At 40.8% G+C, this 27924-nt stretch overlaps 2 protein-coding genes across 3 annotated transcripts; both read left to right on the forward strand.

Annotated features, from left to right (window-relative positions):
• Positions 1-151: 151 nt before the first annotated feature.
• gmps (guanine monophosphate synthase) lies at positions 152-14960 on the forward strand. Of its 2 annotated transcripts, none has more exons than XM_061682150.1 (16): positions 152-259; positions 1720-1892; positions 2567-2681; positions 3612-3709; positions 4275-4378; positions 4535-4728; positions 6178-6343; positions 6480-6631; positions 6820-6993; positions 7389-7494; positions 7932-8047; positions 8210-8335; positions 8876-8991; positions 9099-9229; positions 12766-12938; positions 13394-14960. In XM_061682150.1, exons 1-16 carry the CDS (start codon positions 233-235, stop codon positions 13493-13495), a joined length of 2073 nt encoding a protein of 690 aa, XP_061538134.1. In that variant the 5' UTR covers positions 152-232; the 3' UTR covers positions 13496-14960. The 2 variants fall into 2 exon arrangements, with proteins under 2 accessions (XP_061538134.1, XP_061538133.1); XM_061682149.1 differs by lacking the exon at positions 152-259 and adding an exon at positions 445-530.
• A 1545-nt stretch (positions 14961-16505) lies between these two features.
• Positions 16506-25925, forward strand: LOC133404869 (vomeronasal type-2 receptor 1). The gene is made up of 14 exons (XM_061681331.1): positions 16506-16597; positions 17061-17352; positions 18638-18880; positions 19022-19213; positions 19283-19408; positions 20890-21074; positions 21201-21321; positions 22108-22335; positions 22428-22551; positions 23626-23786; positions 24091-24286; positions 24393-24625; positions 25313-25512; positions 25604-25925. The coding sequence occupies exons 1-14, from the start codon at positions 16521-16523 to the stop codon at positions 25923-25925; spliced, it is 2700 nt and encodes an 899-aa protein (XP_061537315.1). The 5' UTR covers positions 16506-16520.
• The last annotated feature ends 1999 nt before the right edge of the window (positions 25926-27924 follow it).

The raw sequence follows: 27924 nt of genomic DNA on the forward strand, positions 1-27924 counted from the left end.
AGTGTGTTTTGCCCCATTCGGTCGGCGTGCTGAGTCTGGAACTAACCAGCTAATAGCGCCCTCTCTCTCTCTCTCTCTCGCTCGCTCTCTCTCTCTCTCTCTCTCTCTCTCTCTCTCTCTCTCTCTCTCTCTCTCTCTCTCTGTCTGCCTGCCTGCCTGACTGCCTCCTCCCTCTCTCCTACGGAGCGAGAACAGCAAGGCGAACGCTCATTCCACCACACGGCAGTCCTCCATGGCTATGTGCAACGGAGACAGCAAGGTCGGTGGAGCCTGTAGCAACAGCAGCAGCAGCCGCCGCCGCTGCTGTGACATGACTAGCTGTAGTGTCGTGGTTTCCCTGCCCATTCGCTTTAACTACGACCTGTGTCGATTTGCGTGGAAAGTTGGGAGAGTGCGTTAACATTAACCAACCGGGGGTGGATGGGTGGGGGGAGGGAGGGAATGTGTACGGTGACCTGCGCCTGTTGCCGCTTTGCGTAGCCATGTCACTGACGGTTGCTAAGAACGAGGGTCGTCCGTTAACTACTGAGGTTAAACACATATGGCTATTTGACACAGTTGTGCACTAATGGCGCTTAGTTAGTCTGCTTTAACGCTGGACCCACACCAAAAGAACTCACCGCGTGGGTTTAGCATAGCTCCGCTAACTTAGCTCCGCTCAGTGTGTGCTAACATGCTAAATGCTTATTACTGTTTATTTGGACCGCCCGCTTGGATGCGACACTGGCACGGTGTGTTAGCTTGAGCAGCTAAATTGATGAAATTGTACTTCTCCCAGCGGGTTGCTGCCAAGAAAGCATCGCCGTTCAACCTTTTGGTAGTGACACAAAACGTTTGGCTAGCTAATGCGTTCGGCCAATGTTAGAAACTTGGAGCAATGATATCGTTTAGTCTCTTGACAGCTTGCTAACGTCGTTAACGGGCTTGATAGAGGTAAATACCTCTCGATTGCCGTCATACTGTTTTCAAACTTTGTATCCCTGTGCAAGTGTGCTATCCCTTAACGATACTGATGATGGTGTGTTGAGGGGCGCTTTACTGATTGAAAGGAGAGAACCGAGCGTAGTATAAACCACGTGGGTTTATGTTGTTTCCCCGTTCTCTCGAGTCAATATGTTCTTTAACAGCCACATGTGAGTGTATTTGAAGGTTAATCGAGCCGTGCATCTAATCTGTCAAAAGTTGTTTCCCCAAGCATTTCCTACTGGAGACCCAAGTCCCTTCCCTTTGGGACTCCTACCGGGAAGGGACTCCTACTGGAGTCCCTTCCCGGGACCGTATATTACCTACTATATTTCAAATATATGCTGGGCAAATTGTGATTGAATTTATTTGTTGATCTTGAGCTAAAAAACGACTAAAAAGTGGCAAACCTATGTTAGCTATTGTGTTGAGAGATGGATTTTAAAACCTTCACTGTTTATTTTAACAAAGAAAAAATGAAATTAGTCTCATTCTCAAAGAATGCATGTCTAAGGTTCTAAAATATATTTGTGACATCCACTCATGAGTTGCATGTGATTTTCCTGATGAGCTACGTCGTTTCAGCACGATTAGAGCTTGTCAGTCACATGCCATCAATAAGGACAAGCTTAACTGAGTCGAATTACTCTAGTAGAGTGTAGACAGGGGTCTCAGTTCAGTCAAGGAGTGAGTTACCAATAATTTAGACTACTTTCATGGACAAAAGTGTAATTTTGTGACCGTGAGTCTCCTTAGCTGCAGATCGGCAGCGTGGAGCAGAATGGGTCGTATGAGGGAGCCGTGGCCATCCTGGATGCTGGCGCCCAGTACGGCAAGGTCATCGACAGACGTGTGCGAGAGCTGTGTGTACGCGCAGAGATCCTCCCGTTGGAGACCCCGGCCTTTGCTATTAGAGAACAAGGTTACAGGTGAAGTATTTTACAAAATTCTACACACATGATTGCTCCTGTCTGTCTGTCTAAATGGTGTTTTTTGTACATAGAGTGGAGCATCTGACAGTTTTCTCCCATTGAAATAATGACAAATATAATAATCTCTTACAGGGTTTTATTTATTTGTATTTATTTAACTTTTATTTATCCAGGTAAGGCAACTGAGAACACTCTTATTTGCAATCCTGACCTGTCTTAAGGTCAAACTATTGCCACCATAAAATCTTTTTAATTCTTCAGGCAATGTTTTTACTAATATTCAACAACTGACAAGTGTAAAAACAAGTTAACCATAACAATAAAATACTCCATACCATATATACTTTACGAGAAAATCATAAAGCAAGTTTCCTTACTGAATGTAAATTCCAGTGTATATTATTCTTTTCACATTGTTCTTCACTTGTTGAGGCTGGTCATTTGGAATATGGCATTAAAAAGCCCCAAGCCAAAGAAAAAGTAAAACGGAGGGTTACCGTAAAACACGGTAACCCTCTGTTGTTTGCTAAACCTCAGTGTTGTTCAGTACGCTAAGTTCTTGTACGACTTTAGTTTAATTTTGAATTGTACAACCACAGGGGCAGTCTACATTTGTGGTTCCCCTGTAATTCTGTTGCTCTGCCACTCTTATGTGTCACTTTTTCTTTTAGGGCAATCATCATTTCAGGGGGACCTGCTTCTGTGTATGCAGAGGATGCACCATGGTTTGACCCTGCTATATTCACTGTAGGAAAGCCAGTCCTGGGGATTTGCTATGGAATGCAGGTACAAGTCTTTTGTTTGGCTATTACATGATTGTTTTTGATCCCCTTAAGGAAGGCAGTGGCTTGGAAAATCTTTACACCAAGTATCACCAGGAAAAAAAAAAATACATGGATCTCCACGTATCACCATCATGAGCAACATTAAAATACAGTCGTGTAATAGGCCCATGTGTTTTAGTCCTAAAACGTATATTTAATATTGTAAACCACTGTTACATTACTTGTGGTTTGAATATTAACACTACGCTTAAATTTAGTTTGGCATAAATAGAGGAACAAAGATACATTTATTCAAAAAAATTTTTTTTGGAGCAATTAAGTACACGGGTATATACAGTAAATGAACAGGTCATTTAAATAGACACATTCCTCCATCTTGTGATCGGATCGTTTTTTAAACTCGGTGATCGGCCCCAAAAATCCTGATCGTGTAAAGCCTAGTTCTCAGTGTATTCACTTTCAGTATCTGAGTAACTTCCAATTTGCATCGATTTCCTGGCTGCTGCATGCTAGGTTAATTGACGACTCTAAATTGCCCGTAGGTGTGAATGTGAGTGTGAATGGTTGTTTGTTTGTATGTGCCCTGCGATTGGCTGGCAACCAGTTTAGGGTGTACCCCGCCTCCTGCCCGATGATAGCTGGGATAGGCTCCAGCACACCCGCGACCCTAGTGAGGAGAAGCGGCTTAGAAAATGGATGGATGGATGGATGTTCTGCTCTCATGGCCCTGCTGGGATTTCATCATCTTGCTTCAAGGGCAGATTGAGACTAACTCAGGGAGATAAAAGCATCATTAGCTCTATTTTCCCAGGCAGCTTGGAAATCTTAACCATCAGCTCTGTGTCCTATAGCATATTTCTTCATTCTGCTTGCCGTTGTCGCATCAAACAAAATGAAGTTTGTTGATATGTCTTCTGTTTTTCATTTCCAGATGATGAATAAAGTTTTTGGTGGTACAGTTCACAAAAAATGTGTACGGGAAGATGGGGTGTTCAATATTGGAGTGGACAACACCTGCTCACTCTTCAGGTGATATTTCTTACATTTTTCCTTTTTATCATAGTTTATCAACCAGTTAGTGTAGTGCAGGGGTGTCCAAAAATCGAAGGATGCAAGAACCACTTTGACTTTATTAACCTTTAATGTAACACGCCATAACAAATCAATCAGTGTAGCTAAAAATATATATTTGTTTTTATAATTATACCTCTTATAAGTGATTAAAGTAAAGAGTCAACATTAACACAGGACAGAATGGAGAAGCAAACAATCACGATTCATGGTACTTGCTGCTGTAACTGAATTGTCTTTATCCATCTGGATTTTATGAATAGACATTTTATTTTGCAGTTTTAAATTAGTTTCCATTAATGTGCTATATAAACGTATTTATTTATTTATTTGTTGTGGTAGCTGTAGTAGTATTCAGGTGCGTTGCACCCGATGAATGCCTCCGCGGCAGCATGTGCACAATTAATGAGTTGTTTTACCACTTCGATGGCACGGTGTGCTAAGTGCAGTGTGAAAATGCCTTTAGACTGACACTTTCTCTGGAAAGTTGACAGACTGTACCTGTTTATGTTTATCTAATCAGAGGCCTTCAGAAGGAGGAAGTGGTTCTGCTGACCCATGGAGACAGTGTGGATAAAGTGGCTGATGGCTTTAAAGTGGTGGCCCAATCAGGAAACATCATTGCTGGTATGAGATGATTACTTCATTTACTTAATTTAAAGACAAAGATAATGCTACCATAAAGAAAAGGCAAATATTACATCATATTGCTTTCTGCAAGATGTTATGACAGGCTTTGAAAGGGGTTTTGCAAACAGCCTCTGCATGTATTTTGGCTGCCAGGTATTGCCAATGAGCAGAAGAAGCTGTATGGAACTCAGTTTCACCCTGAGGTAGACTTGACAGAGCGTGGCATGGAGATGCTTCGCAACTTCCTCTTTGAGATTGCAGGATGCCCAAGTAACTTTACTGTCCAGAACCGCCAGCAGGCCTGCATCAGTGAAATCATCGAAAAAGTCGGCAAGTCCAAAGTGTTGGTGAGTGTAACATTGTAACAAGTCGTTTGTTTTTGCTCCACATTTTTCTGTTCAGAAATGGGATAAAAAGGGAGAAAAACGGAAGAATCCTTCCTCAAGCTCGGAAAATAGGTGTGTGCGTAGTGTGGTAGCCACTTGGGAAGCAGTGACCGCATCAGTCGAGGCAATTAAACACTCAAATGAAACAGTTCTCTCTGAAAAGTGCCTATCAACTTCCTCAGCGCCTTTATAAACTAGGCTTCATCTCAGGGGAGTGTGCATGAGATAAGAGTGGTTCTTGGCTCATAACGTTTTATTTAAAGGGTACCCTCACAGCTCATCCAAGTATTGGGGGGCGGGAGGCAGTTTTCAGTCCAAATACAAGAGAGGAAGCAAAGTTTGTCTTTGCAGCTTCACATCTTTTGATGTTAGCAACAATGGCACCTTAGGGCTTGTTCCATCCATCCATTTTTTGTACTATTTACCCTGTTAAGGGTCATGGGGAGCTGGAGTCTATCCCAGCTGACTTGGGGCAAAAGGTGGACTACACTCCGCCAATCAATCACAGCGCCCATACAGTGACAGACAACCAGTCACACATTCACATTGTCACTTAGCTGTAGTAGGAACTGACCCCATGCTGCCTGCACCAAAGTCAGGCAAGTGTACCATGACACCATCACCATATGACCACCAAAATAAAAATGATTGGGGATACACTCGAGAGCTTGTTCTATTTATTTAAATATATCAATTCAATACATCTAAAGTGATTTTCTCATTTAACTGATATTTTTGAACTCATAAGGCATGCTTAAAAGTAATGCTTAAAAGTAAGGGTTCCCTTTAAACAAATATAAAGTGTGTGTGTGTATAAAATAAGTGTGTATGTATATACACTGAATAGATTTGTCTTTTGTTTGTTGACTATAGTTAGGTAGGTTTCTTAATTATTGTTTATATTACATAAATCTGCGGTAGTTTCTACAGCTCGACTGGTCTTTTCTAAATGTTGATTGGTGTTTGTGTCTTAAGGCAGTGATTTCCAAGCACTATGCCACATCAGATTAGTGTGAGAGCTCACCAGGTGTGCTGTGGCAAATTATCCAACTTCACTTGATTGGTCCAATAATTATTTGTTTCCTACAAATAATGTATATTTGTTTATCTATATATGCCAGGAACATGTAGTGACAGGCAGAACATTTAAATGCTCTTCCACAAGGTAGCAGAAGGTACGATTAACCTGTGTATCCACCTGTTGCTATTCATACAAAAGAATAAGTAATGGCTTCTTGGAAGTATATCTCATATTTGTGACATTTTATTTGGTGGTGTACTATGAGAGTTTTATGTAAAGTATAAGCCTTGACTCAATAAAGGTTAGGATACATTGTTTTAAGGGATGCACTGTTGGTTGCTAGCAACACATATTCACAGTAGTGACATTGTGTATAATGATTACTTCAGGTGCTGTTGAGCGGTGGCGTTGACTCAACCGTATGCACAGCCCTCCTCAACAAAGCTTTGAACCAGGACCAAGTGATTGCAGTTCACATTGACAATGGCTTCATGAGGAAGAGGGAGAGCCAGAGCGTAGAGGAGGCCCTCACAAAACTGGGTATCAAACTCAAAGGTAGGTGTGGTCTAAATGATTAGATATGTTAGGCATTAAGCCTCATGTGTCAAATCTCTAGTCAATACTGTGTGGTCTCTGCATAACCAAATTCGGTTTTCTGGTCTTCTGCCCTTCGCTCTGCCAATATGTTCAGTGGTGAATGCCTCACACACTTTCTACAATGGGACAACAACACTTCCCATTTCGGAGGAGGACAGAACTCCCCGGAAAAGGATCAGTAAGACCTTAAATATGACCACCAACCCCGAAGAGAAAAGAAAAATTATTGGGGATACATTTGTCAAGGTGGGTAAACATTTACAACTTAGTCTAATTATTGTTCGTCTATTTTGCATAGACTTCAATCTTGACATTGTTAGTCCAACTTGCACAATTATTTTTATGCTGTCCTGACATTGGTTATTGACTGCTTGCTTTTACTTTTCATTTTTTTGTTACTTCTATGACACTCTATGAATTGTGTTGTTTTGCAGGTGGCAAATGAGGTGATAGGAGAGATGAATCTAAAACTAGAAGAGGTTCTTTTAGCTCAGGGTACCCTGAGACCAGATCTCATTGAGAGCGCCTCTCATCTTGCCAGTGGGAAGGCAGAGGTCATCAAAACGCACCACAATGACACAGAGCTCATCCGCAAACTCAGAGATGAGGTAAATAATTTACCGATAATTATTTCAACATATACATTTGTTTGTTGTGTGTATATATACTGTGTCAATTTAGGCATATTTTGTACCATCAATCATACACACAATTCATTACATTATGCAACCACTCGACAATACGTACTGCATGTGTATTAGTCACAAAAAAGGAGAAAGTGATGCAAGAGGAGTCTTTATAGTGGAGACTTTGCTAAATCATAACCCCTGTGTTCCCTTGACCCTGAGGGTAACTTTGCTAGCTAAAAAGTAAAAGATTCATACATACTGTGATGGACTTCATTCTCTTGGTATTGCTCAGCCTTATTTTAACAATAGAACTGCAAACCTAAGTGTGTTCATTTCTGTTACAATGCTAATTGTACTGGTCTGTGATCCTCCAGGGAAAAGTTATCGAACCATTGAAAGATTTCCATAAAGATGAGGTTCGAGCACTCGGGAGAGAATTGGGCCTGCCAGAGGAGATAGTCTTGCGGCACCCTTTCCCTGGCAAGTACATAAACACGCACACAAACACACACTGTATAATTTGTCTCGCTTTACAAATACGTGTAAAGGGGGTTCTAGGTTTACAACAGTCCTGATGTGTCATGGAATAGTGTGCAATGAAACACTCAAGTTACCACATGACTCATGTTTTTTATTTGATTCATATTTATGGCCTGCAAGTGTTTTTCATACAAATATGTACTGTAATTAAGACTTTACTACTGGGTTAGTGTAGGTTAGTTATCGACGACAACACATTCCGACCGGCATACAAAGTCAGGTTACGTCCCCGCCGTGGAAACCAAAGTCTGTCGTAAACGGGACCGTCTGTACAGGAGATTTGCATTAACAAACCATTCATACAATGACTGACTGATATGTTAGGTTTTCCATAGTTTATTTGTTGGGATAAGTCTTTCTCTTTCCTTCACATGTAGGTCCTGGTCTGTCCATCAGAGTTATTTGTGCAGAGGAGCCGTACATCTGCAAAGATTTTGCTGAAACCAATAACATCCTCAAAATTGTCACAGACTTCTCTGCTAGTGTCAAAAAGGTCAGTGTTTTGTTCCAATACATTTTCACACTGTGACCGATCAGTAATTAAATGGTGAGGACAACAAATGTTTGCCTCTTTTAAAATTCAGACAAGGCTTATCCTGTAAACTGTTGAGCCCCATGACAGTTTTCAGAGATTTTCTGTCTCACTTGTTTCCAGCCACATGCCTTGCTGCAGAGAGTCAAGTCGTGCATATCAGACGAGGAGGAAGAGAAGCTCATGCAGATCACCAGCCTTCATTCACTTAATGCCTTCCTGTTGCCCATCAAAACTGTTGGCGTCCAGGTGATCAGTTTGTCATTTGTTTGGGCTCATCCAGCTTCTCTGTAGTTAAGTCTGGACTTACTCATCATCCTCCTGTTGTTTATCATGTAGTAACTGACCAGTAGACTTGTCTTCCCCCACCCAAAGTTACTCCGATGTTTATTTAATTTGGTCTCCTCTCTCCATATGGAAGACTGACAGACGTGTGTTTCACATTATAAGTCTTTCTCTTTCCTTCACCTGTACCTGAAGAAGTGGAAATTGTGATAAATGTTACTTGGCCAAAAACCTCATTATCTTGTTATTAAAAGTAACTTTTTGTATCGATGAAAGAACCCTTGACTAGACTGCCACTGCGCTGGGTTTGTTTTTTCTTTTTACTTCCTATTTTGTCACTAAGGTTTTAATTTTAGCCTAAACCTCAAAAGTGTGGTGGAGAGGGTAGACAAACATTGTCAGTTTTTAACTCCTCTGTCCTCTTACCCATTACAAATGCCACAGTGAAAGTTTTAGTTACAATTGTTCTTATTTACTCACTAAATAATAGATTTTCTCATACAGGGAGATTGCCGCTCTTACAGTTATGTGTGTGGTGTCACAAGCAAAGAAGCACCTCATTGGGAATCTCTCATGTTCCTGGCCAGACTCATCCCTCGCATGTGCCATAGCATCAATCGGTAACATGCACGGCTACCGTATAGATTTCGTATGTGATAAACAATCTGTGATAAGTGGAGCTTTCATATCTACACCAAGGTTTTTCTGACTCCCTCCCACCTTTTAGAGTTGTCTATGTATTTGGGTCCCATGTGAAGGAGTCACCAATAGACATCACTCCAACTTTCCTGACCACAGGCGTTCTAGGCACCCTCAGACAGGCTGACTTTGTTGCTCATTCTATCCTCAGAGAGTCGGGTGAGTGTCTGGTTTAAAAAGCACTTTGAATCTGGAAATTATTTAACATTACGCACTTTAAACAAGTCAGTTAAGAGATTGTTGTAAGTAGTGGAGCACTTATAGTAGCTACCTTTAGGAGACACTAAAGTTTGCCTTCGAGGAGTCATGTAACTTGACTAGCTGCATATTTGCACCCACAAGGGGAATGTCTCATAACCACACAGGCAAACATGTTACTCCAGAAAATGTTCCTCTCCTATGTGCGTTGTTATTTTGAGTTATTTAACATAATGGCTGAGCAGCAATGATTTCATATTTAATTGTGGTATGTGAATGAAGGAAACTATTTTTATATCGTGCCATACATAAATTTAACAAGTGCTATACGATTTAAAAAATAAAATTGGCGGCTGCAAAACTAAATTTGAAGGTAAATATGGTTATACATAAGTTGACTTAAAAGCATCATTGAAAATTCTCTAGATTTGTTTTTTAATTATTTGAGCTGCAAGCTGTTCCACAAATGCTGTAACTCACGGGTCAATTATTTAAGAAGTCGGAAGAATGTCGGATGTATTTGGTGTCCAGTGTTCAACAACAGTTTAACTTTGATTCTTACTGTTGGTTATGCTCTGATTTTTGTCCTCCTTTTGTAGTACCACCAAACTAGACAGTGATGGATGATCACAGAACTAATTCAATGACTGCTTTTTCAGTAGCAACAGCAAGTATATCCTATGCTGGACCTTTTTGAGGTTGGAATTGATTTTGGACACCTGCTTAATGTCCTAAGAGATTGTAGTTCTTAAATGTGCCGATGATAGACACGGGACAGTAGGGCAGTGTGATAAGAAGCCACGACAAAGAATGTCTCCCAAAGTGTACAATAATCTCAGCAGTTTTGCGCATGTTCGGCTCCAGGTTGTGCTTTCTGCCCCAAAGTGCTAATGCTAGACTTGCTTTATATATGCAGACCGTCATTGATGAGACCGATGACTGGTATCATATGCGAGTTAAAGTGCAGCCTCATGTTGACTGCATCATTCTGCAACGTGTACAGTATGCCTGTTAGGCAAACTGCAGGGGATCCAGCAGGTGTCCTGTAATGCTCTTCAGGTGCTTTCAAAGGATTTTGAAAGCACCTGGGCTTGGTCATTCAGTCCCAAAAAGAAGTGTTTTTCTGTGACTAGGATGATGGTGGAATGTTTGAAGCTGGGTGGGACTTTCCATGATCTAGAGAATAATTTAAGTTCTGCATAAAGACTGGAGATCAGTTCCTTGGTTTAGACTTTGAGGCAAGAAGGAGCCTTCGTCATCTTTTATTGTTTGAACAGTCATCCTACCATCGTGTTTTTGAATGGTTCAAGCAGGTTTGGTAGCAGAGAGCAGTCAGAGGTTTAATGGCTCCAAACACCACCACAATGGATTTGAAATTAAATGAACAATATGTACTTTAACTGAAGATTTGCAGCTTTAATTTGGGAGTATTTACATTCAAATCGGGAATTTTTTGAAGGGCCAAAAGGTTTGGGACAAATTAACAATATTAAATAAAACCCTCACTTTTTAATACAGTACTTGGTTGCAAATCCTCCATACATCCATTTTCTTTACCGCTTATCCTCACCAGGGTCGGCGGCTGCTGGAGCCTATCCCAGCTATCTTCGGTGGGGAGGCGGGGTACACCCTGAACCGGTCACCAGCCAATCGCAGGGCACATAGAAACAAACAACCATTCGCACTCACATTCACACCTATGGGCAATTTAGAATCTTCAATCAACCTACCACGCATGTTTTTGGGACGTGGGAGGAAACCGGAGTTCCCGGAGAAAACCCACCCGGGCACGGGGAGAACATGCAAACTCCACACAGGCGGATTTGAACCCCCCTCCCCAGCACTGTGAGGCAGATGTGCTAGCCAGTCGCCCACCATGCTGGCGGTTGCAAATCAATTGCACTCGATTACAGCCTGAATTCTGGAATGCCCGTACGTCACCAGATACTGGATTTCATCTCTGATAATGTTCTACCAGGCCACTTCTGCAACTGTCTTCAGTTTCAGCTTGTTCTTGGAGCATTTTTCCTTCAATTTTGTCTTGAGCCAGTGAAATACTTGCTCAATCTGGTTCAGATCAGGTAATTGACTTGGCTATTGCATACCGTTCAACTTCTTTACCTTTAGTTGCTTTTGTAGTATGCTTCGGGTCACTATCCATCTGCACTGTGAAGCACTGTCTAATGAGTTCAGAAACATTTGGCTGAATTTGACCAATTAATATTGCCTGAAACACTTGGACAGTGACCTGAAGCATACAGCGAAAGCAACCAAAGTGAGACAAAGAAGACAAAGAAATGGAGTATTATGGAATGACCAAGTCAATCACCTGACCTGAAGACGATTGAGCATGCATTCCATTTGCTGAAGACAAAACTGAAGGGAAAAAGCCCAAGAACAAGTAGGAACTGAAGAGAGTTGCAGTCGAGGCCTGGTATTAAATCCAGCGTCTGGTGATGTCTGTGAGTTTCAGACTTCAGGCTTTAATTGACTGCAAAGGATTTGCAACCAAGTATTAAGAAGTGAAAGTTTGATTTATGATTGTTAATTTGTTCCATGATTGTTAATTTGATTGTTAATTTGTTCCATTACTTTTGGTCCCTTTAAAAAGTGGGAGGCACTTATCCAAACTGGAATGCCTATTATACCGTTCACCTGATTTGGATGGGAATACCCTCAAATTACATCCGAAAGTCATGGCAATCTTAACTAATGTCACTTCTAGTTAAGGCAGTGCTAATGCATTCAATCCATGTCAACATCAAAAGAGATTGTGCCATTAATTCGAGAGACAGAAAAGTCTAACTGAAGTGATCGTAGCCTTCTTAGTTAGATCACAGCAAAATAGACCTTCGGTTGTAGCCATTCACTGGGTTTCTCAATCCTTCTGCCTTGGTCAAATGACATCGAAGTGTTTGTTTACAAGTGGTGCCATCTGAGAATATTCAGTTTTTCCACCCAAGAAGAATGTGTCACATCATGGTGATTTGTCCAATACATAGACACTGCCTTGACTGCTGCATCGAATGGCCATGTTTCCACCATATTGGATGTGGAAAAATTGAGTGATTTTGAAGATCCGTCATTCATTTGCTGCATTGGAGATGTACCAACCATTCTACAGTCAAAGCCAGATCTCATGAGATTAAGACAAAGCATTTACTTTTGATTGTAACTGGCCATTATAGCATCATTTGGTTCATAGAACTTTGCTGACTTGGTGGCTAATACTATAAATCCCATATCTGTATAATACTGTGAATTCCAGCCTCCAAACATGGTCTTTCCTATTCATACAAATTGCCCTGAAGTAACCCAGCTAGCTGCTTGTTTGGGTGTAGCTATTTTTTGTTCATATTGCGCATGCATGTGTTAATGACTTAGACGAGCAGTTTGTTGTATTCCACCATAACTGAATATCTTATAAGCGAACATGTATGTTATGTTTATGTATGTTATTGTGATAGCTGTAAAACCTGTAGCACCTTTCCTTTCAGGCTACTCTGGAAAGATCAGCCAGATGCCAGTAATCCTGACCCCCCTGCACTTTGATCGCGACCCACTGCAAAAGCAGCCATCCTGCCGACGCTCTGTAGTGGTCCGCACGTTCATCACCAGCGACTTCATGACTGGCATCCCTGCCACGCCAGGGAACCATATACCAGAGGAGGTACGACAAACTTCAAACAGTTGCTGCTTTACAACACACATGGAACAGCAACACAAAGAAACGCACAGGCATATATTCTCTCTGCTCTGTGGGAACAACAACTGTTACTGGAGTTTATAGTTAGGGACCTTCTCTGGCTCTTCATTTTGCTCTAAATTAAGTTGCAGCTCTTCCAGTACACTTCAGTGATGCCCGGCATGCTGTGGCACAACATGGCACTACAGTACACTGAAAGCGCACGACTCTAAATTTGTCTGTATGCTGTAAAAACCCATCAACATGATCGTGTAAAAATCTACAATATAATGATTGACTGTGATATGGGAGGGATACATATTCAGCATTTACATTTCAAAAAAGATTTTTTTTTATCGTAATATTGATATTGTTATTTAGGCTATTTAAAAATGTACATGTGGCCTCATATCATCGGCTTTCCCCCCCCCCCCCCCCAGGTGGTGCTAAAGATGGTCAACGAGATCAGAAAAATCCCAGGCATCTCCAGAGTCATGTATGACTTGACCTCCAAGCCACCTGGCACCACAGAGTGGGAATAAAAAAAATACAAATAAATAACATGGCAGTGATAGTAGACACATACACACATTCAGTGCACAAACAAGTTATCAGCGAAGGCTGGTGAACTCGTCACAACCGTTCATCTCCTCCGTACATCCCTTCGCCCCCTTTTTCGTCAACATTCCCAAGGACGACAGACCAGGCTGTGATCGGCGCTCCTTATCCCCTTTTCTTAATAATTTTGGCGATGAGAAATTGATGATTTTATTTTATTTTTTATTTTTTGCTCCACATTCAAAAATCTGTTTTATAAAGTTATTGGTTACCTTCTGTTGTGAGTTTATCTTCACAATGGAGTGACAAGATGCTGTAAACATTTTAGGCTGTGGATGTTGCATTGCGTGATGAGCACAGAATACCCCTGTTATGAAAACAGCAGAATGACTGTTTTGTTCATACCCCCCACCCACACATACCCCTTTAGTCAAAGGTTGTCTTGTTGTAGTGGGTCTGAATGTGTTCATCCACTTATTTTCACTTTCTACCTGTATACTGTGCTTTGAAGACGGTTGCCTGTCATAAGTGGAGCTGAACAGACAGCCCTATATGTGTGACCAATTAACATTTTGTACACTCGTTTTGCCAAAAGTAGATGCTTGTCTTTGGCACCTCCTGGTGGTCGTCACGGACAACATCCTTACCATTATGGTTGGTTTGAAGCTGTGCAGGAGGCCTCATAGGTAACTTTGTATGTGCCTGTTTTTTGGTTTTTTTCCTCTAATGTGATAAAGTTCTGGATCCTGCTATTTCCAGAATATAGTATAACACTTTCTCATTAGGCTGCAATATGTGGGCTTTTTAAACAAGAACTAGTACATAATCATTTGTGAAATGTGGTCGTCTTTTGTTGCTGTTCTTGTGTTGAACAAGAGCGCGTCTTTGCACATTTGTTCCTTTTTGAACGTAAAGCCTTCAGGCTTTATCAACATAACCCAGTCATTGGGAGGAGTGGCCATATTAAATGCTTAACTGTGTGGTTCGTCTCCTGCTCCATTTTAACTTCAAATGTTTTTCTATTCTGAATTGACAACTATAGTTCATTCTTGCCATTTAAATGTCACACGTGGCTCAGGTTTAACTGAGTTGGAACAAAAACACATGGTCAAGGCGGTTCTGTGCCTCTTTGTTTAGTGGCAATGTTACTTTAAAGTAAATGGTTTGACAACATTTTGTGTTTCTGTCTCTTGCATCTGCCTTTTATATGTATATTTTTGTCATGCCTCCATGGAAAAGAGTGGCTTGATATCATCAACATAATTTGTAATGAATTAAATTGCAATATCCACATGATTATGCAATTCTATGTCTGAAGGTTATTTTTGTCATCTTGGTAATTCTTTCCTTAGTGTAACGTGCCTCAAACCAAGCCACAGCATGCAGTTTCAACAATGATGAACTTTATACTATGAAAACTGAGCTTTAATAAAGATCTCCATGTTGAAACCTCTCGCCTCAGCCCTCTGTTCTGTTCTGACAGTATATCCTGGTGTAATTTTGTGTTAATGTTGGTCTTTTAGCTAGAACTCACACAATGTTGCAAAAGGTTTCAAAAGTTAAGCAAAATAAAAGAAAATATTTTTCTGTCCCAAATTATTCACACTTTGACATGCATGTCCAATGTCCCAAATGGTTGATTTGAATGCTTAAGATTCTTAGACCTTACCAGGATCTTTTAGGAGGGTGTAAAAGGTTTCCTTTACTCATATATAATATATATGTATATATATTATATAATTACTATTCACTGTGGTGTGTTAAGAATTTTTATTTTCACGTTACAAGGACTTTAAGAAAAGTCTGTTGTTAAACTTATTTAGGTAATTTTTTTATGTGCTATACATTTTAGTTTAATCATAATTTAAGTACAGTTTAAAAAAAAAAATTATATTTAAGCACTATTAATGTTCAAACTGCAAAATGTTACAGTGGTGTACAAAAATATTAAATTATTAAATATACTTTTTAGGAATAAAATCCATCTTGTTTTTGATGACAACTTAGACCTATTCATTATGCTATAGTTTTTTAATGTTGGTAATTGTGGTGGTACTTGGATAGCTACATATTTTTTTAGGTGGTACTGGCTGTAAAAAGGTGAAAAATAAAACCCCGATTTAGTCTTCAGTGAACCTAAAATGTGTAATTTTTGTAATGTGGGAGGAATCTCAAAGTAATCATCATAATTTCTGAAAAGTATTTCTGTATTTTTTTCCAAAAAGGTCATTAAATTGAGGTCTGTGTTACTGTTGACCAAGGAAGTGTTTGTGTGTGTGTGGTGGTGGCGTGTGGGGTAACAGGTGTGCCTTTTCCCAGTTGACTGAGCGACAAGAGCAGACAAGTTGTGTCAGGCACCACAACACTCCATCAAACTCGGGGGACACTGGCTGATTTTGGAACAGTAGCTTGACTAAGGTTGTGTATAGAGACCACATTACCACATGTGGCCAATTAACTCCTGACATGTAGCCTAACTCGAGTGCAAATTTATCTCCCTGTTTTGACTTGGTAAAAAATTTATTTTAAAAAATGAGCGTTTGATTAATTGAAGACTGAGTGTGAATGGTTGTCTGTCTATGTGGACAAGGCCTGGTACCAGTACGTGGCCTGGTTGGCTACCTGTGGTACAATGTATGAGACACAAATGATATGAGAAAAAAGTACAATTAAAAAAAAACTAATTTTCCTAAATGTAACTATTTATTTATTTACCTCTATCCACCAGTTGGATCTGATCTCTTCAGCTACCACCAGTCATCTCTCCCTTGAGGACCCAAAAAACACCTGATGCACCGAGCTGCTTCCTTCACCGTCTTGACACAGCAAAGCTCGTATGATTCCCATCCGCATCGCCTTAGCATGGAACCATACTGCTTTTTGCTCTCATTAAGTTTATTTTTCCAGTTGTACATCTCTGTTTCCGCAGAGGCCACGTGCAAGCTGAAAGCCAAGTTCAACTTGAGTGGCTACAAGGATGTGGAGAAGAAGAAGGTCATCATTGGCGGGATGTTTCCTGTCCACATGAGCACTGCTTCCAGCGATGGCAACACTTCACGGCTGCCTGTGTCCTCAGGGTGTGAGGGGTGAGTTGAGCTTTTGTGAGTTTTCATGACAGTGCAGTATATTTTAATCAAATCCTGTTATTTGTTGGGTTGGATGAACATTTTGTCCAGGACAAATTCTTTCATTCTTATCATTGCGATAACTGAAATATACCAATTGTTTTAAGCGCATAACAGGACATAACAGGATTGACGCTCAGTGGGCAGTGCAGCAACAGTCAGAAAGTATGTGGAGTTGCCTTAAGTGGCACATTTTAGAATTGCAATCCTAAAAGAATAAAATCAAAATATTTATGAGGTCTTTCTGTGTAGAGTTTGTATGTTCTACCTGAGCTTTGTGGGTACCCTTTGGCTTCATCCTACAATTTAAAAAAAAGTTTACTTATAAGTGTGGTGTTTGTTGACACTTCAACAGACAATGAAGCCAAACATGTTGAAATAGCATATGGGCTTCATCCTCCCATCCCATCCCATCCCACACTAGAATGAATTACCGCACCTTCCGCTGGACCCAGACTATGCTGTTTGCCATCAACGAAATAAACAACATGGATGAGCTGCTGCCCAACACCGACCTGGGCTACGTCATCTATGACTCCTGCTTCACCATCTCCAAGGCCGTGGAGGGCACCCTTACATATCTGACCGGCCAAGACGAGGCAGTACCCAACTACCGCTGTGGCACGGGGGCTCCCCTGGCTGCTCTCGTGGGTGCAGGGGGATCCGACTTGTCCATCGCCACTGCCAGGATACTGGGACTCTACCTTTTTCCACAGGTACATACAGTAATAAAGATATGACAATACAGTGGAATTCCTAAGCTACAACACATTCTGTTCATTCTGTTGATGCTTTGATTTGTTTGGATTTAGAATAATTGTTTCTAATAGGAGATAAAGAAATGGGATCCAGATTCAAACTGTAACCATCAGCGTTTTGGCCCAATTATATGCACACTTCACTTAAGGATGAACAGGTCACTTTTCAGCGGTAAACCCCCATTATATTGCACTTCATCGTTTGTGCCCCTGCTATATCGCAGATTTTAAAGATGTTGTTTTTTAAGGGTCATTACAGCATACAGGCACGTCAGCAATTTATTTTGCGTGCCTTCAGTATCCGTTGTGCGGCAAAATACTAGGCAGCAACGAGGTCTACTAGAAGAAATGCAGCATAATTAGGAAGAAGTAGAGGGAGAGAAGGTGCAATAATTGCAGAGAGCAGAGAGAATATATCTTCTATAAGTTTAAATGTATTCTCTGTTTGTATGAGTTGCTGTTCCAAGTGTGTCGTAGCAGTTGTTTGAAGATTTATCATTAACCTAATCTATGCAAATTTTCTTTTGCCCGTCTATGGCATTTCACATTATACAGTATTTTAGCGTTAAATCAGCATAATTATATGGTATGGGTGAATATTTTGGTGTTTAAATATACAATGTTTAATTCTCTTTTGTTTGATGTGTCAGTTTTACAGTAAACTTCAAGTGGGAGTTACAAAACAGCTTGAAGGAACCATGCGTTTGCTCTTATTTGGAGACTTGCATGTGTGAGAGAGTGAGAATAAGCACTGAGGAATAATAAAGTAGCATAAAAATAAAGAATAAAAAATTTGTGTTTTTATCATTTTAGGTGTGTGTGTTTAAAGTGTGTGGGAGGGGTAAAAATATATATGATCTCTCTTGTATTGTGAGTGGGTCTGCCATGTATTCCCCTATAAATGGGGTTTGACTGTACATTCCCTTCTTCTTTTAGTTATTGTTGTCCAATTATATGTAGCAACCTAGATAGAGATGCGTTTACTTTAAGGCAATAAGTTCCCTTTCACGTTCTGTAGTTGTCAACACGTATTTCCTGCTACTCACTGCTACACTTCTGTGATGACACCACAAAAACGCGCACAAAAAATTTATAAATAAATAAATACACTTGGGAGTTTGATTCTTTCACTGAGTTGAAGTTCCAACTTCAGATTTACGTGCGTTTACAAAAGTGCAGTTTCCCTAAAACTTTAGTCGACCCCCGAATTTTACGACCTTATGTTCATGGACTCATTCTTTAGGTCAGCTACTCCTCAACCTGCTCAGCCCTGAACAGCAAGTTCCAGTTCCCAACCTTCCTGAGGACCATCCCCAATGACGAACACCAGTCGACCGCCATGGCCCAGCTGGTGCTCCACTTCGGCTGGACCTGGGTTGGAACCGTTGCCGCAGACGATGACTACGGCAAGTACGGCATCAAAGACTTCAAGGAGCAGGTAGAAGAGGCCGGCGTCTGTATCTCCTTCTCTGAAACCCTGCCTAAGGTACGCATCTATGGTTTTGTTCACCTTTGGATTGTTGTTATTTGTATCATTTATATGTATATATATATATATATATTTATATATGTATGTGTGTGTGTGTTTGTGCATGTGTGGTTTTTAAATGACTTCTTTAATTTTTAGGTGAATTCTCCTGAAGACATCCGGCGAATTGTCCAAACCGTTATTGAGTCCACCGCCAAGATCATTGTAGTCTTTTCATCAGACGTAGACCTCAGTCCTCTGGTGCTTGAGCTGATCCGGCAAAATGTGACCAACCGCACGTGGATCGCCACCGAGGCCTGGGTCACTTCAGCTCTCATCAACCAACCTGGAGTAAGAGTCCATACAGTATTTGTCAGACAAACCACATTTATTACTGTATTTTGACATATTTGTGCCCAGGTGAGCTCTGTGCTGGGCGGCACCATTGGCTTTGGGGTTAAGAGAGCCGACATTCCTGGTCTTCAGCGACACTTACTGGATCTGGACCCTTATGCTGACCCGCTCAATGAGGAATTCTGGGAGACGGTTAGTGTAAAATAGTGATTGGGTTTAATGTCAGTCAGAGAAAGTGGTGGGAAGTAACAAAGGACTAATACTTTGTTACTGTACTGTTACTGTAAAGTTTCTGAGGACTTTTTACTTTTACTTCCCCCATTTGAGCACATATAGTATCTGTCCTCAATAAAGTCAACCGGTCAACCAATAAAGTCACAGCAATCTAATAATCTATAAACTATAGTCAGTAGTCCTCTATAAATTCCAGTTGTCCATCATTAATATGTCAATTATTACAGTTTACAGTGGTAAACCAGATATTATTGGCCAGAGCCTAGATAGCTCTGTTGGTAGAGCATCAGGATTTTAATCTGAGGGTCCAGGATTGAAGTTCCTGTTCAGGTGATATTTACATGGGGAAAAAAACAATGGGTAGATCCTTAAAGTGAATATAAATGACTTTCTAAATTTGGCACACCACAGACCAGCGTGTTCTTAACAACACTGTGAAATTTTGAAGATATCTGTACTTTCTCCTCCTTAGTTTGTCAAAAAATTAATAATTACTTTTTTCAACCTGCACAGATGATGACACAATTAAAAAAAAAGACGTAAATAAAGAGAGGTAGAATTAACCACGGCTGAATTTGTTGTTGTTGATTTATTGCTTTGGGACTTACATGGCGGAATATGAACCAGGAAGCATTAACAATAACGACACAACAGATTCAGAGAAGCAAGATATTCCCCATCCATGGCCTTATTTACGAGAATTGTTTGTTTACTCCGAGAATGATTTTTGGTGAATGCGTTGTGTCTTGCACTAGCCTAAACGCAACAATCTTTTGGCATTTCTCTGTGTGATTTTGCATTGTGCCAAGTTAATGAAAACTGGTAGCCTACTGCATTGGTTCTCAACTGTACCCGCATATTTCTATTGCTGCTAAGTCGTGACCCACTATTACATAAGTTAGAAACAATTAAAGAACATGAATTGTTCTAAGATAGCCTTTGAAAACATATTTTTCTAAACATAACTATTCATGCTTACATGTTTAAAGTACCTAAAGGATGAACATAACTGCATGTACAAAATTTAATATCACGGCATTGCTATCTTCTTTTGAGGAAAGTGCAACATCAATAGTTTGTGTTCTTTTCAGACCATAGCAACTGTAACAATGTGAACAGTATGAATTATGCTATACATTTCTTAATACCTGTCCACGACCCACCCTAATTGGTTCCCCGACCCACTTTTCGGTCCCGACCCACCAGTTGAGAATCACTGGCCTACTGAAAATAACTAACAGTAAAAATTTGCTTTGACTTCTCTTTACTTTTTTTCCTGTTAGTTAAATAAAGGAGTTGGATCAATACTTAGTATATTACCAGAGTCCATTTTTATACAAGTGTCTATACTTCTACGAGAATACGGAGTTTGAGTACTTCCGCCTCTTCTGATAAGAGAACCCATACCCACTACTACTATGTATATTTGTGTCTTGCAGCTGTTCAACTGCACATTAGACTATAGTAAAGCGTTAAGAAAGGCCAAAGAGAGGGCCAAAGCGTTCAACGGGACAATATCCAAGGCAACACGGGTTGTTCCTGGCGGTTTGTGTACCGGCAGTGAGTCCCTGGCTCAGCTCAACAACACTTACTCTGACATCTCCCAGCTGCGGATCACCTTCAGGTCACGTCACACTCCACTACTAGCATTCAAGACTTGATCGGGTCTCCTGACAAATGCCGATTTTAGTGATTATAGTCATATTTTGAATGTGGCGTTGTCATGGCAAACTGCATTGTCTCGTCACAGTGTGTACAAAGCGGTGTATGCCGTTGCCCACGCCTTACACAATCTGGAGCACTGCGAGCAGGGACGGGGGCCATTCATTGGAATCGGTTGTGCTGACATCACCAAATTTGAACCATGGCAGGTAAGTGCTTTTTGTGTGTGTTATTGAATCAATCAAGTAAAAAAAAAAGAAAAAAAAGGGGGAAGGAAGGAAGGGTTCCCTTATAAAGGGCTCCACAGTTCTGGGTCTCTGGGGTTTGAATCTCGGCTTCAGCCTTCCTGTGTGGAGTTAACACGGCCCGCAGGCAATGCAAAGCAAAGCAGTAGAGGTTGGAAGAAAGAGTAACTCCATCCATACATTTTCTGTATCGTTTATCCTCACTAGGGTCACGGGGAAGTTGGAGTCTATCCCAGCTGACTTTGGGTGAGAGGCGACGTACACCCTGAACTGGTTGCCAGCAAATAGCAAGGCACATATAGACAAACAACATTTCCCTCACTCACATTCACACCTGGGGAGAATTTAGAGTTTCCATTGAACCTAACATGAATATTTTTATTTTGCGGAAAGAAAGCCAGAGCACCCGCAGAAAACTCCACACAGGAACCCCCAATTCAACCCCCAACCTCAGAGCTTTAAGGCAGATTTGCTAAGCAACCATCCACCATGTAATTCAGAAAAGATGATATTATCACGATATTTGACAATAAGTAGAATTCATTATGCCGTCATATATTGGAAAAATAAAAATCACAAAACATATATGTTATAAATATATAAGTGTCTTCTTTAGCTAAATACATAAATGTCAAAACCTGACATAATAAAATATGTTTTCATTGGTTAAGATAAACCTGGTTTTTACTATGATTTTTAGTAAGAGGTGGCCACTTGTATTTTGTGTGTTTGACTGGGATTTGTTTGTAGCTGATGTACTACCTGAAGAACGTGCGCTTTAAAGTTCCACACACAGACGAGGAGGTCTACTTCACTGATGGAGATGTGGAGGGCTTCTATGACATCATCAACTGGGTAGTCGACGGTAACGGAATAATATCTTACGTGACTGTCGGGCACTACAATGGTTCCGCGGCCCCAGAGGAGAGGATGACCATAATGAATGATTCCATTGTCTGGAACAATGAAGCACTGGAGGTCAGTAGCACATTGTTCAAATGGACTACAGTCGCATTTTGATTATTTCAATAGGGAAGGAAATGTCACCGAAGTGCATCTGTACTCTTCAGCCTCCTCGGTCAGTGTGCAGTGAGAACTGCAAGCCTGGCACCAGGAAAGGGATCCGACAAGGAGAGCCGGTCTGCTGCTTTGACTGCATCCCGTGTGCCGATGGCGAGATTAGCAACATGACGAGTGTGTATACCACTTCTTCTCCCTCTTAAAGATAGGAAATACAGTGGATATAAAACTCAATAGATTTTTTTTAATAATCTATTTTAGAGGGAGAGTAAAAATGGACAATAGTAGTAATGTGGTTACATCAGTGTGCACACCCTCTTATAACCGTGGCTGTGGCTGTGTTAGCAATGAACCAATCACATTCGAACTCATGTTAAATGGGAGTCAGCATATACCTGCCACCATTATAAAGTTCCTCTGATTAACCCCAAGTAAACGTCTGCTGTTTTAGCAGGCATTTTCTGACCTTTTTTTGTTGTTGCTTTCTAGCAGAAGCCTGAAGGTTTTGTGCCAACGATGACTATTTCGAACTGTTTATAATTCCTTTTACCATGTCTAAGGCCCTTGTTCCAGCCGAAGAAAAACAGCGCCAAAGCATGATGCCCACCATGCCTCAAAACATGTATGGTGTTCTTTTGATGATGAGCAATTCTGGAATTATGTCCAAAACGTTCTGCCTTGGTTTAATTGGACCATTAAGAAAAAGCTCCCAAACACATGTAGGAAAATGAACTGTCACTGTTTGCACAAAACCTTCAGGCTTTGGCTAGGAAGAAAAAAGTCTGGAAAAGCCTACTAGAGCATATGAACTTTATTTGGAGTTATTCAGAAGCACTTTAAAAAGTGGCAGGTTAGCCTGCCATGTCAAGAGTGGCAGGTTAGCCTGCCATGTCAAATGGCAGGCTAACTGCCATTTGACATGAGTCTGTCACATGACTGTAAAAAGAAGTTAATCTTTGTTCATAGTCAAATATCCATACTAATAATAATACTCTTTCTGTATGTCTGTGCTCACGCAAGAATTTCCGTCCTTTGAACGTGAGTCAGGTTACGTCCCGTAATATCCAATGTATGTTCTTCTCTTTACTGCCCTGGTTGGAAAAATGGTTTCCAAAAAGTGCAAAAGTGACATTTTGTGTGCTGTCATGTATGAACTCAGTGGTGTTTTTTTTTTGGTGTGAATTAAAATGCAGTTTTTTTTTTTCCCCTCTAAAAACTTTGCTATAATTGCTTATTCCTCGTTGACAGACTCGCGTGAGTGTGTCTTGTGCAGCGGTGATCACTGGTCCAATGACGCTCGTGATGCCTGCGTGCCTAAGATCATCGAGTTCCTGGCCTTTGGAGAGCCACTGGGCATCACTCTCATCGTCATCTCTGCCTTTGGAGCCCTCGTCACCATTGCTGTAGCGGTAAGAATCACACGAGGAAGAAAACTTCTTGTTAGCCACAAGGCTGGATTCACAGTACATGATTCAGGGACGCAATTAAGATTTGTTTTTTTCTCCCATGTGGCCCATTTTGAATATACGTCATGGCTTCAATCATATGTGAATAATAAATAGGACAGTTCCACATTTGTACTTATTTGTACCTGTATTCAAAGTGAGTTTTGCATAATAGACCAGCAGTGTAAATCCAGCATTATTTCTTTCCCCCAAAGTCAGTGTTTGTGTTTTCACTGTAAAAGTAAAAAAGCATGCCGCTAATTTGTAGGTGGTGTTTGTTGCGCACATCAACACTCCTCTGGTCAAAGCCAATGACGCTGTGCTGAGCTTCTGTCTGCTTTTCTCGCTGATGGTGACCTTCCTCTGCTCCGTTGTCTTTCTGGGAGAGCCTCGCCACTGGAGCTGCATGACCAGTCAAGTAGCTCTGGCTCTGGGCTTCGCACTGTGCCTTTCCTCCTTGATGGGTAAGGGAAGAAAAATATGTGTGTTTGAAGTTTTAGAGTCAAGGCCAGTGCTGTCTTCTGTGTGATAGATAATCAGTACTCTAATACCTCTATTATTCTTCCCCAGGCAAAGCAGCATTGCTGATGCTGAGAGCGCAGGCTAAGAAAGCGGCCCGTGCAAAGGCCAAGGCCGCTGCCAAAGCTGCGAAAGCCGCAGCTGAAGCAGCAGCCAACACTGGCAGCCCTGACGTCATCACAACCAACACAACAAATCTCAGTCACGTCACTGCTCATGTGAAGCCTGACAGTCTCAACTTTGCACACCAGAGGTTGATAACTGCTGTGGCAACCTTGATTCAGGTAGAGAACAAAAGTGTAGCCTTCATCCCAGTTTGTCTATTATCGTGATCATCCAGATTTTTTATCTTGGCTTCCAACATTGGCCTGCTCACTTGCATCTTCCTACCAAACTGCTACATTGATTGGCGCAACTCTCCACAAAGGCCACACAGTGTTTGATTTCATGAGCACCAAATTGCACACCTCCTTTCTGTGTTGCAATGAGATGGTCAGTCGACAAATTACAGTACAAACAGTAAAAGCGTAAATGTGAATATTGCCTGTCTCTTGTTCTGAATCTTCCACATACACTAAGGTGTAACTTACAATTTAAAATAATTGTCATCAATACCTTAGCCTGTTTACATCAGAGCATTCCTCCAGAGTACACTGTTATACTGACAACATGACTAAGCAAATTGACTGCCTAATGCGAACACAATGACACGAGGACTTTTTATTCTGATGGCACTGACATGTTCATTGACACAGATATTTACTTTTGAAAGATGAATTAAGGATTTTGAGCAAGAGATTGGATTTTGTAGGTGATCCATGGTGTGCTGCTATTTGTACAAATTGTTTTGAGAAATGCACTTACTGTTTTGGAAATGTCGAAGCTGATTCAAGCAATCTGCCAAAGTGACTGAGACTGACTTACATGATGTGCTTTATTCTGCAATTCTCAACCAAACCACTCTCAATCAGGCTTTAGCTTGTACCGTGTGGCTCATCATCCTGCCGCCCTATCCCGTGAAGAACACCTCAGCTCAGAATATAAAGATCATTCTGGAGTGCAATGAAGGTTCTGTGGTCTTCATCTGTTGTATCTTTGCCTACGACATCCTATTGGCTCTGCTGGCCTTCATCTTCGCTTTCCTAGCTCGAAAACTAGAGGACCACTTCAGGTGGGAGAGCCTTAAGTTGTCAGGTAAAGCAAAAAATGTAGTCCTGTCTTCACAGTTTGGTTTCATGCCAACGTCCAACGCTGTGTTCCAGTGAGGCCAAATGTGTGACCTTTGGCATGCTGGTTTTCTTCATCGTGTGGATCTCCTTCGTCCCAGCTTACCTTAGCACACGAGGCAAGTTCATGGTGGCTGTCCAGATTTTTGCCATTTTGGCATCCAGCTTTGGCCTGCTCACTTGCATCTTCCTGCCAAAGTGCTATATTCTCCTGCTCAAACCTGAACGCAACACTGAGGAGATGATGCGACCCCATGACAAACAACGTGATGGAACCTCAACTGGGACCTCGGCGTCACTCGCCACCGCCGCTACTGAGGTCAACGCTACAGTCGCATCAACCGCTATTGATGATTAGGTGACAGGTAATAGGAGGCAGCTAGACAAGGGGAGATTAGATTGTATGTTACATCATATAATGTTCAGGTCGTTAATTAAATACATTTAACTGAACACTTTCTAGAAAAAAAATACACTTGGCCAATGGCAGAAAATATGGCTTTACTTCACCCACCTCTTGAGGCACAATACTTTTTTCCATATAGTTAACATTTGAAAATGTATGTCGACCCTAGTGAGGATAAGCAGTACAGAAAATGGATGTCCAAATGGATGGATGTCGAAAATGTAAGGTTTTTAGCCAACTACACTCAGGATATCAATGATAAATGTCCATGATTACACATAGATCATTGTTAATTTCAGTTATCTTTCCCTAAATAAATGTATTGAAATATATTTACAGTGCATTTGTTGATGTATCTTATTTATAGAATCATATTTTGGACTTGTATATACGGTATACTGTACAAGTGGTATCAAAATCTTTATAAGGGGCTGTTCTAGTGTGATAATTTTAGAAAACAAAATACAACTACAGTACTCTAAAACAAATGGCGTGATCATGATCATCAGCATACCATATAATAACTAAAAGTAGATCAAAAAAATTGTTTAGACTAGATGTTAGATTTTAGACTAGATAATACAATAGATAAGAAACATTTGGCCTTTAAATGTTTTTAAGTGCCCCAGAATAACACTTTTCTGTTGCCTGGGAAAGCACTGAGACATCAAATTGCTAACAATTTTAATAGTCAGATGACAATTTCAAGCTGAGGAGAAATTCATTATGCTGCATTAAAAGCGATGTATGTATGGCTTGTATTTTATTGATAAATCTCACCATTTGTACACCAAGATCTTTTTACCATGACAAATGTTGCATTTGAAGCTGCTTTCGTGTACGTTTATGTGCTTCACGAAGTGTTTTTCACTCTGTGCCGCTCCCACAGAACATAAGTACAGTCACGTCTTCATGAGCACCTGACTTTGCAGGAATCTGCGAAGCTGTGAACGTGTCCCAATCAAAGTTGTCAGTGTGCACGATAATAAATTCTGCGGGTGACAGAGCGCTGAAGGAATGTGTTTAGAATTTACTGCTGACAAGCTGAGGCAGCTGCTATATCACAAGAAAAGGTGCACATATGCACCACCATGGGTGTCCTCTGCATGTGTCATTTTAGTATTATTTATGCAACTGCAACACCTACCAGGCGTCTGTTAGGGATATGCATTAGATTGGGAAAGAGGCCCTTACTTATACAGTACAATTTAAATTTGCATGGTACAAAAACAAAATCTATTGTCTATCATGCTTGCCCTCATTCATGTTGCTGGTGAGCAAATCAAGATCTTCAATTGACCTGTAAACTTCAGCTTTACAAATGGCTTGTTTGCAGTGCAGATGGTGTGTGTTGTGCTAAGGAAGTCTACAATATGATAGCGCCCGTCATAGTTTTTCAAGTGGTAGACGTACCCCCATGAGTTGGGTGACGGTGTCTATTAGAGCTTAGTCCATTACATTACTTCTACCATTTAACTAATGAATACATGCTGGGCAAAAATAACACATTTGTTTGTAGCTCCAGTTGCACTCATAAAGTTACAGTTTTTCTTTTTGGAAAATTTCCTTAAATTGAAAAATTTTACTTAAACAATATCTGAATTATCAGTTTTCACAGTTAACTTACTGTATGTATGTGAAAGATGTGTATGCGGAAGGATTTTCTTTTCAACTAACTGAAGGAATATCAGACATCAGCTGTTCTACCTTTCTCAAGAAGAAAATTCTGGGACCTATAATCACATCTCTGTTAGCAGAGAATGGCCATTGCCTCCCAAAATATCACATGTATGTCCAGCTGGGTACAACACTATTCACTGTGAAGGTCAAAACAACTTATTTGCATACGTTTCATTCTGGTGAAGCCGCGCGGTGAACTTTCACACCCCGCTTGGATTAATCTGAATTCGTTCCTCTGCTCTTTTATTCAAGTTGGAGATGAAGATGAGTT

The sequence above is a fragment of the Phycodurus eques genome, chromosome 7 (genome assembly GCF_024500275.1).
Source record: "Phycodurus eques isolate BA_2022a chromosome 7, UOR_Pequ_1.1, whole genome shotgun sequence".
NCBI lineage: Eukaryota > Metazoa > Chordata > Actinopteri > Syngnathiformes > Syngnathidae > Phycodurus > Phycodurus eques.

Excerpts from the sequence above, each read along its gene's own strand:
- LOC133404869 (XM_061681331.1), top strand. The coding sequence starts at position 16,521 with ATGTTTCCTGTCCACATGAGCACTGCTTCCAGCGATGGCAACACTTCA. Across the intron at positions 18,881-19,021 it reads TCTCTGAAACCCTGCCTAAG|GTGAATTCTCCTGAAGACAT; the intron begins GTACGCATCTAT and ends TTTAATTTTTAG. Across the intron at positions 25,513-25,603 it reads AAACTAGAGGACCACTTCAG|TGAGGCCAAATGTGTGACCT; the intron begins GTGGGAGAGCCT and ends GCTGTGTTCCAG.
- gmps (XM_061682149.1), top strand. The coding sequence starts at position 483 with ATGTCACTGACGGTTGCTAAGAACGAGGGTCGTCCGTTAACTACTGAG. Across the intron at positions 1,893-2,566 it reads ATTAGAGAACAAGGTTACAG|GGCAATCATCATTTCAGGGG; the intron begins GTGAAGTATTTT and ends TTTTTCTTTTAG. Across the intron at positions 6,994-7,388 it reads TCCGCAAACTCAGAGATGAG|GGAAAAGTTATCGAACCATT; the intron begins GTAAATAATTTA and ends GTGATCCTCCAG.